We start from the raw sequence: 10524 nt of genomic DNA, 5'->3' as shown, positions 1-10524 counted from the left end.
AAAGAGGCTTGCTGCTTTTTTTTATGAAATGCATACCCATGAAGGTATTTAATATAACACTTCTAATTGTTATTATTAGTATCACCTGCATAACATACCTAATAATAATATTATTTTGAGGGATTGAGTGGCTCCTCCTTAAAATAGCATACATTGTATCTAATCCGTTTATTTAATTTTCCACTCTTTTTTTTTCCGTATATCCTTGCATCTTTTTCCTAGAGAGTGCACTTACTACTTTCCTATCTATAATTTGCTGTCTAAGGATGCATGCATACATTTCATTGTTCTTTTGTGATGTTTACAGTAATTGGAATTTGTAGGTAGGGTTACAGTCTAAGATTTGATAATTTTCAGCCAAGGTTGATCTGGAAAGGCATGGTGATGAAGACACCAGTGATAATATCAATAGTAGTTATCCGTGTTTGTGATTTTGAGAAAATAATCACGTATTATTTTAAAACAAATACTTATTTCAGTACCCTAATACATTTGCATCTCAATTGCAATTAATGTCATGTACCAGAAGGTGGAGTAATATGAGAAGGCCAACTACATTTGCTGGCACACATGGAATGTACTTTTCCCTTAAATACATCAATTCTTCATTTCTCCTTTTTATGTATTTATTTTTTTCCCTCTTTGGTCTATCTTCCTATGTAGGCTTTGACATCAGTAGTTAACTATAGGGAGCCCAAGTCGATCTGCAAAGCACCTGAGTTGGTAAGTGATACATAGTGGAAAGTAGTATTTTTTAATGCTGTCAAATGGATTGGCATAGGGTCCATCACATAAGTATCCATTTCTCACACTAGTTAACCTCAGGTGTGTATTTCAGGAGTAAAGAATAACACACACACTTGTAGGTGTGCAGAATTGGTGCAGTCATAATTTTTGGTACAGAATTTGTATTCTCTGTGGATGTTGTATGTGTTGTTCTATGAATACAACCCTTGTAATAGAACATAAGGCTGTAGACTGTGACTTATTTCATGTTTTAACTGTTGTGTAAAGTTTGGAATACCTTGGCATACGTTTGTTCTCAAGCTTGACAAGTAGGTTTGTGTTTGTTTTTTCTTTTTTTTAACTTGAGCTGGCCAAGTACTGTGACAACTTGTTGAAGAAATCGGCAAAGGGAATGACAGAGAATGAAGTAGAAGACAAACTTACAAGTTTCATTACTGTTTTCAAATACATTGATGACAAAGATGTATTCCAGAAGGTAACTTTTGATACTCAATAAACTTGAAAATGTTACATTTAAAGTAAGCTTCAAGAATATGGTTATGGTTTTAAAAATCTTCATGTCTGATTTCTTTTTATCTAGTTCTATGCCAGAATGTTGGCAAAAAGATTAATTCACGGTTTGTCCATGTCCATGGATTCTGAAGAAGCCATGATTAACAAACTAAAGGTAATGTAATATTCTAATGCAGAATAAATGTAGCAGTATGTAATGTTGAGAGGATGCAGCAGAGGGTGCCAGAGATAATTGAGAAGTTAATAGATCTTGTTTCCAATAGCTGAAAGGAAAAATTAATTTCTTAGTAGTGTCTGAAAGATATACAGCTAAGTATCACCAAGGCATTTGAGATTTTTATGAGGTTTCAGGTATTTTTGTTAAGTATGTTTAAATAATTGATATGTTTTAAAAAAGTACCAAGCACCTTTATAAACTATCTCTATCTTTCAATTTTATAAAATAAAGTTGTTCATATAAGTGTATAGAAAGCCGAACTAAAGTAAATCATATAATCTTGTTTTATAATGTTTGTTTTCTATTCTAACTGGTGTTCTTCATAAATTTTATAACACTTGTGCTAACTATATTTCCCTATTATAGTAGCGAATGTGCATAATTTATATAATAAGTACAGTTTTCCCTGTAAACCCTGTTACAATGTTTCTTCACAGCAAGCCTGCGGTTATGAATTTACCAGCAAGCTCCATCGAATGTATACAGACATGAGTGTTAGTGCTGATCTCAACAATAAATTCAACAACTTTATCAAAAACCAGGACACGATTATAGATTTGGGAATTAGTTTTCAGATATATGTTCTACAGGTACTAATGTATGTTTATTACTATTGAGTTATTTGTACTTAATTTTTATATTTTGATAACAAGTGAACCATTTTCCATGAATACTTCTCATACGGAAACTGACACTTTGTGATTTTTGTGGAAAAATTCATTATCCCAGTGTTTCGTATTAGAATCAACCCAATAGTACACTAAAGAGTAATGACATAAAATGCCTTGTGTTCTTGTCTTGAATTAATGCCTCAGTGGGGCATGCATAATGAGCAGTAAAAATTCTGGTGTAAATTGATAGTCTTATGGCATAACATATACTATGGAACTGTCTAATAGTGTTACTTTTTTGTAGTGTATATATCGTATGAAAATGTTAATACTTTTATTTTTTCTGGTACCTTTAGGCTGGTGCATGGCCTCTAACTCAGGCTCCTTCTTCTACATTTGCAATTCCTCAGGAACTGGAAAAAAGTGTACAGATGGTAGGTTAGTAGGAGGCTTCTTGTAAACATGCGGAAAATGTAAAATAACTCTAAATAAAAGATCATCAGTCTAACAGAGAAAAACCTGAACTGCTTCATTTCGTTTGTAAATCATGGCTATCTTGTTTCTAGTCCATATGAAATCTGGGAGGGTAGCCCAAATGATACACTGAATTTATGTATGTATTTGCATGGCTTTTCTTTATTTTTCACATCTGTCTTCTACATTTCATGATTGATGAGTGAGATACTATTAAATACAATCAAATGAACTGGGTTGATTCTTACCTCTGAAACCAATTCCTAATATTTAGATGAAAGAAGATTTTGTTTCTAATAGTAAATTGGAACAGATTTAATAGTGAATGAAAATGCAGATATGGTTTCTTGTCTTATATTTCATAGAAGCCATTCAAAATTGAGCTTTGTGCAAAACTTCTTTAATGTTACAAATTCTCAAAGTAGTAAAGGTTTTACTTTGGCCAAATGTTCTCTTTTTATGTGATGATTTCCGCTTTGTGGAGGTGGAATATTTTGTTACTTTTCATTATATTATTGTGCTCTAAACGTTACCTCTGCAATGTTTGTGCTAAAATACAGAATATGTGTGTTGATATTTGCTGAAGTGTATTCAACAGTGAAGTACGTTTTAGGTAATTAAAAATTTGCATTATTTGATATAACAGATTTTTAAAGCAGTTTTTATAACTTAAATTGATCTCTAATGTAAATTAGAATGGGAAATGTCTGTTTCTGCAGTGGAGCTTTTTAATGTATTGCTACTAAATATTTGAACTATTTATTCTGCTTTTATTTCCACTGTATTGAGTGGTACTTGGTTTTAGCAATATAAAGTTTTCCAAGCCATACTATGGGATCCACAGAAGGTGACTGTGTTTTGCTGTTCTTTGTGAGTTTGTCAGTCATGCTTCAGTTGGAAAATTGTTCGGGACTTGCATATGAGAAGCAGCTCAGCGTCTGGGTTCTTTGCCTAACTTCACTGTTTGTTTAAAGGAGCAATTCATGTGTCGCCTATCTAGAATTAATGCTCTAAATTATACTTCTAATTCCCTGAGGAAAGAGAACATGACCTTAAGGAGTCTTTGAAAAATTGACAATGTCTGTCTTTGCTGTGAAATTTGATCATTTGACCCATGAAGAGAGAGTTCTCTCAGTATTCTGACCAGGATATAGAAAGAAAAAAAAACATTTTGCAGTTGCACTGGAAAGCACTTCTGTATCTGGGCAAATTGTTCAGCAGCTTTTTCAGGCTCCAAGACTACTGGAGCTTCCTGTAAATGTAGATTATTTGAACCGTATACAAATACTTGTTTTCATACCATGGAAGCTTGTGGGCAGAGAAACACCTGAGTTTTAAAGAGGTCAGAAGACCCCTTTTTGGATTTTTCTTCGATGCTCAAGTTGCCAGACCAAATCAGAGTAAACCAAATGGATGTGTACACAGGAATTTCTGGATTGATTGTTAAATAAGATGTCAAAGCCATGGAATATAGAATGATTTCACCAAGGTGAAAAAATAAAAATACACTTGTTTTTATATGGAATTGGAAGGAAGAGAATAATAAAACCTTACAAGATTGATTGCTAAAACCACCTAGAAATTCTTTTAAGTTCAGTAGAGTTGATAACTTCTTGGAACACTGTTCAACTACAGTATTTTATACTTGGAGAGTATGAGTGTGTCAACAATCTTTTTTTGATTTAGTGATCAAGTGATATGTTAATATGTTGAAGTATTTCAGTAAATTACTGATGTTTAGTCATCACCCATCTTCTAAAGGAAAAGAATTGATCTGCCATCTTTGCATCCAGTATGGTGAACATGAAACCAGTATTTCTTCCCTGGGGTGGTAGTATGATAATAAGCTATTGTAAGTAGTTATGTGTGTGAATAATCGAATTTCATTTTGTTTTGCAGTTTGAATTATTTTACAGTCAGCATTTTAGTGGAAGGAAGCTTACTTGGTTACATTATCTTTGTACAGGTAAAAATAAGTGCTTTGCTAAGCTTACGCTCAATACAACTGACGTTTGTTAAAAATCACTTTCAAATGGCAGCAGACATTGGAATTGGAACGTTATGTTGCACATAAAGTCAACTGACTTATTTTGCATTATAAATTATTGTTTGCTGCTTAGTATTTCCAAAATTTGTTTTGTAAACTTGCATATGTAATCTGTGATTTATTAAGTCCAAGTAAAACTAGAATTGTACATTCTTAACTACAAAACAGTACTGTAAAACTGCTGATTTAATAATAATTGCCCTGGAATTGTTTCTGTAGCGTCAGATGTCCTTTAGCTGAATATTAGATAATTTTAAGAATGTGTATCATGCTGTTTTACTCAGATATGTAAGTAAAGTACATATATATTTAGTTATGTTTATATTTACTATATAGAAATATATGTTTAAAAACATCATAGAAGAGATATATAAAATTGTAGCTTAGTTTAGTAAGAATCTGTCAATTGTATTTTATTTCAGGTGCTTTCAATATCAGGTTTTAATGACTGATCATCACAACATATTACATGAAGGTGAAAACCAAGCTAGCATAAAACCATATAATGTAATGAAAATTTAGTTCTGATAATAGAAGTGTGCCATTAACTCACACTCATCTTCACACAGAAAATATAAATCTGCTTTCAGGCAGATTTCTTCAGAGCTTTTTCTTTTGTCTTTTTTCTTTTTTTTTCTTTAGGAATGGACATAATATAAGAATATTGTGGGGAAAAAAATGTAGTGGACAAGTCTTTTGTTTTTAAATTTTAGGTTGGAACAACTTCTGTGTAATCACTATTCTGTGATTCTGCGTAAGCTATTACTAATTGAAGTTGATGTGTTGAGGCTATTTGGAATTTCCTTTTTTTTCCTCTACTGTAAATTACATTGCATTATTCAAATTCAACACTGTAGGTTTCCTTTTTTTTATTGAAAACACTATTGTTCTAGTATGTGAATTGAATGTCTGGAAATCATAGAATCATAGAATAGTTAGGGTTGGAAAGGACCTTAAGATCATCTAGTTCCAACCCCCCTGCCACGAGCAGGGACACCACACACTAAACTGTGTCGCCCAAGGCTCTGTCCAGCCTGTCCTTGAACATCTCCAGAAGTAGGGGAGCTCTCATAGTTAGGCTTCAGGTGACTTTTCAGCACATTCCATCAGTTTATGAAATAATATTTGTATCATTACAGGTGAAGTAAAAATGAATTATTTGTGCAAACCTTATGTAGCCATGGTTACAACATACCAAATGGCAGTGTTGCTTGCCTTCAACAACAGTGAAACTGTCAGTTACAAGGAGCTTCAGGATAGTACACAAATGAATGAGAAGGAACTGACAAAAACCATCAAATCCTTGCTTGATGTCAAAATGATCAACCATGACTCAGACAAGGTATGCAGTAACGATATAAAAAAGTTTAGTGTTTTCAGTCTTGTGATTCTAGTACTTGTTGAGGTTTTTGTATATATAAAAGAATCCACTGTTTGCTTTTTTTTTCCTAAACTGTGTTATTGATCTTTGTGAACAATTATAAATCTGTATTTATAAGGAGGAGGTAGACTTACCTGTATCATGTAGGTTCTCTATGCCTGTAACAGCATGGTGTGCTGAAACGGTAGTAACTCTAGGAGTGGTAATTGTTTCTGTTGCATTTCATCCATATGGCTTTAAACTCACTGCTGTTGGAGGGGAATACTCTTTGAATAACCGCTTTAGAAGTTGTACTGCATCGTGGAAAGGAGCCTGAGTAGTAAACCAAAGAGTCTTAGAGACATCTTTAAAAAAAATGCTGTGGGATTAAGAGACTGGAAGTAATGGCAACCATGTTCTTCTGTGCTGACAGATTACTGGGGGGAGGAAGGAGGATGAAAGAGAGGAAGGAGGGCTTGTGTGAGAGGATTTTTGCTGCAATTTGCCAAACTCATATCATCCCATGAGTTTCATGGAATTCCAGTAACATCTGAGCTTTGTTTGTGATTAAGGCAATGGTTGATACAGGTTCTGTTTCTGACTCTGCCTCATGCTTCTGTATGACCTACATGAAACCAGTTAACTTTTTTCCCATACAGCAGAGGGCACAGATGTCTGTTATGTAAGAAACACTGCAGAAGTGCCTGCACATGCCATGCAAATTTTAGCATGAGTTTCCAGCTAGCCCAGAATGCCTGTTACTCAGACAGTATCAGGCAGAAGAAACTGAGATAAGCTGTTCACTTACGAGAAGAAATCCGAAGCTGCTCTGATAGCTGCTTTTTTTTTTAACCAGGAAAATATTAGAAAATGGAAAGTGAGATCACAAGGAAGATCTGATGCTTGGCTGAAGCATAGGACATGCTTCCAATATCTAGAAATGAGCTCAGGTTGGAACAGTGGCTGGGAAGATGTCTGTTAAACCATGGGTGAAATATAGCACTGGGAGCTATTACAGAAAACAGTGAGATTTTTTCATAATCTTAGAAAATTGCCCATTATTTAAAGGATTTGCATTTATTTATGTCTGTTGTATAAGTTTCTTTAAGCTTATGTCATTGAAGCATGAATGGCATGGCTTTCCAATCCTTTTACCTTTTAGTGTTTACCACTGCATTTCTGGTTCTTTAACTTCCAGGCTATTGTATTCAAACATCTCTGCTAATTCTGTTTGCTTTGCACTCCGTCCAGCAATGTGAAAGCAGATCTGTAGACAGTCTATCAGCTTACGTGCTGAATAAGCCAGTGAACTTCAGTGGCTTAAGAGTGAAATTAAATACGCTAACTTCTCTTTACCTGTGTCAGAGCCACACAGAAAAGTACAGTTTATTAGATGTTGTAGTTTGCTTTTGTTTGGTTGGTTTTTGGGTTTTTTTCCCCGAAAGAGGGCTAACAAAAGAAAACATTAGAGTCATGCTTTTTGAGTTCATGCACAACACAATTTATTTTGTTTATATTCAACCATGACAGCAGAATAATGCTAAAATTAATGTTAGTTTATATTTTTTTAAAGCTTTTGATCTTTGCCATTTCATGTTAATTATTCTATACCATGCTTGGATATTATAAAATATTATAATACAGAATATAAAATTGGAATTAATATTAGTTTGAATATAAATTTAGATAAATATTGACTGTGTTTACTGGAGTATTTGTGCTTGAGTTTTGGCAAGATTCCAAAGTCTGAGAAGCCTATTAATTTTATTCTGCTGGAAATTAGTAATACTTGTCGTGGTTTAAGCCCAGCCAGTAACTCAGCACCACGCAGCCATTCGCTCACACCCTCCCTTCCCTCTTCCCCCAGGCAGGAGGAGGAGAATCAAAAGAATATAAACCCCACGGGTTGAGATAAGAACAGTCCAGTAACTAAAGTATACTATAAAACTACTACTACCACTAATGATAAGGGAAACAACAAGGGAGAGGATATAAAACTAAGAGGAGAAAAGGCAAAGAAAACAATAAACACAAGTGATGCACAGTACAATTGCTCACCACTCGCCAACCAATATCCAGCCCGACCTGAGCAGCGATCTGGGCCTTCGGGTGACTCCCCCCAGTTTATATACTGGGCTTGACGTGCTGTGGTATGGAATAGCCCTTTGGCCAGTTTGGGTCAGGTGTCCTGTCTCTGCTTCCTCCTGGCTTCTTGTGCCCCTCCTCACTTGCAGAGCATGAGACTGAAAAGTTCTTGGTCAGCATAAGCACTACTTAGCAACAACTAAAACATCGGCGTGTTACCAGCATTGTTCTCAGACTGAAGCCGAAACCCAGCACTGCACCAGCTACTAGAAAGGAGAAAAAAAGTAACTGCTACAGCTGAAGCCAGGACACTTGTACAGATTCTTGCCTGGAAACTGCAAATATTGGTTGGATGTTAAGGTGTTTAGGCTGCAGGGAACAGTTGTCATTTATTGAAAGAATTGGACTTTTACATGTAGAAAAGAGTTGAGATAGGAAAAAAAATAGAAATATATGGATAGATGCGGAACTGTACAAGTTGCAGTTTATCAACTGTATCTGCTATAACATAGCAAAATGCTTAGATGTTTTTCTTTAAGTTCTGGAAGGCAACATTAGTAATAGTTATGAAAGCAACAGCTCTCTCTTGAGGCTCTGCCGTAAATAAATGCAAATCCTACTTTCTTTGCAGGAAGAAAATGAGTTTAAATGGAAGCCATTTGCAACTAAGCTGTTGAAGTATTGAAACAGAAATTGCTTTAATCATATTACCTTGTTTAACAAAATTCACATATGTCAAGAGTTTTTTATAGTTAAAATAGACTTGATTTCTAGGTTAGTTAAACTGTAGCTTAAAAAACTGACCTGGTTCAAGTGGCATTTTAGAATTTCCAGCTAAAATCTGAAATTGTTTGTATGCAAGCCCCTAACTGCGATTTTCAAAGTAAGTTGTTATTGTTTTCTGGTTCCATTCCTGATTTTTAAGAAGATTCTTTATTGCAGGAAGACATAGAGGCAGAGTCTACGTTTTCATTAAATATGAGCTTCAGCAGTAAGCGAACAAAATTTAAAATTACTACATCGATGCAGAAAGACACGCCACAGGCAAGTATTCTTTGGTGTTCTGAACTTGAACAGCTTAGGGAAGATACTGAATTTATTCTATTGGTTTGGTGTAAGAATTCCTGTGTAAGATTTCAATTTAAAGCTTAAGCAGTGTTTGGTCTTTTTTTTTTTTTTTCTTTTTTTTTTTTTTGTACTTAAAATACAGGCAGGAGGAGATAGAATAGGAAATAAGAAAGTGGAAGAAAAAGGTAAACAAGAACTGTTCTTGTACTGAGTGGGATTGACATTTAGCTTGTCTTATCTAATTAGACATTTTTTGTTGGTGGTGTTTATAAAAGCAATGTATTCCAGGAACAGCAGAACCAATCAACTCTGTTTTCCTATGGTTTTGTGTCTTTTGGCAACTAAAATTAACTCCAGTTTTGATAATTTGTGTTACCTCTGTATCTCATAAGACAAAGGATTTTGTACAAGAGATGTACATGCTGCCAAACTCAATACTTTATAATAAATTTTGCCTGCCTTTCTTCCTAACAAAAATACTGGTTTGGATGTCTCTCCTACCTCCATGACTTTCATGAAACCTGTGTTCTTGATACATGGAAGTACTTTACCTGGAATTGAACTTCACCTAGTTTTTTATATTCATTCACCACTTTTACTGAAGTAAAAAGTATACATTTAAGATATTTTTATGAAGCATTTATTGATTTAGTGCAAAGTGTCCCTGCCCCTGGCAGGGGGGTTGGAACTAGACTGATCTTAAGGTCCTTTCCAACCCTAACTGTTCTATGATTCTATGCTCTTACTGTATTTTAAGCATTACTGTTCTTCCTATATTGCAGGAGATGGAACAGACCAGAAGTGCTGTAGATGAAGACAGAAAAATGTATCTTCAAGCTGCTATAGTTCGTATCATGAAAGCACGTAAAGTGTTGCGGCATAATGCTCTTATTCAGGAGGTAAGATAAAATGTTCTTTTTAAGCATGATGTCATTAAAATCTTAAGGATAGTTGGGTAGAACTTCTGACTGGGAAACATTCCCATGACAGAACTGGTGCCCCATTGAAATTAGTGAGAATTTTATTGGAGTCTGCTTTGAACTGGAGCACTATCTGTGATCCCTCAGTCTTGTAAATGTGTCTTAGCATTGAAGCACTAAGTGCCCCTGCGCTTGCTCTTTCCTGTTGGCTGGTTCTATGCTGACAGCTGTTCTATCCTGTAAGAATCATTGCTAGAGCTGTAGGTTCGATTGAAAACCTGAGTGTGGATAGTCTATGTATAGAATTTCCACAGAAGAAAGTACCTTATTTTGAGCTTTATTTGTAATTTTTTTCTTTTTTTTTTTTTTTTTCTAATTCATGTCTTAAAATTTAAAAGTTGTCTGAATATGGATACATGCACTTCTTAATCTCCCTTTTCCATTAAGATTTTTTATCTAGGTTAATGATCTGTGAACTATCA

At 34.6% G+C, this 10524-nt stretch overlaps 1 protein-coding gene across 1 annotated transcript in view; it reads left to right on the top strand.

Annotated features, from left to right (window-relative positions):
* The window catches only part of CUL2 (cullin 2), a gene marked incomplete at its 3' end in the record, with an annotated part of 41119 nt that extends 31098 nt beyond the window's left edge, over positions 1–10021 (top strand). The window contains exons 11-19 of the mRNA XM_010019415.1: positions 664–723; positions 1094–1222; positions 1328–1414; positions 1915–2067; positions 2445–2522; positions 4462–4528; positions 5749–5951; positions 8997–9098; positions 9905–10021. Of these exons, the coding sequence (XP_010017717.1) occupies positions 664–723; positions 1094–1222; positions 1328–1414; positions 1915–2067; positions 2445–2522; positions 4462–4528; positions 5749–5951; positions 8997–9098; positions 9905–10021 (996 nt within the window). The remainder of the gene's footprint in view (positions 1–663; positions 724–1093; positions 1223–1327; positions 1415–1914; positions 2068–2444; positions 2523–4461; positions 4529–5748; positions 5952–8996; positions 9099–9904) is intronic.
* Between the last annotated feature and the right edge of the window lie 503 nt (positions 10022–10524).

This window comes from Nestor notabilis, unplaced genomic scaffold (genome assembly GCF_000696875.1).
Source record: "Nestor notabilis isolate BGI_N333 unplaced genomic scaffold, ASM69687v1 scaffold5558, whole genome shotgun sequence".
Lineage (NCBI taxonomy): Eukaryota > Metazoa > Chordata > Aves > Psittaciformes > Psittacidae > Nestor > Nestor notabilis.
The sequence above is the reverse complement of the archived record's forward strand: the minus strand, read 5'-3'. Positions and strand labels throughout refer to the sequence as shown.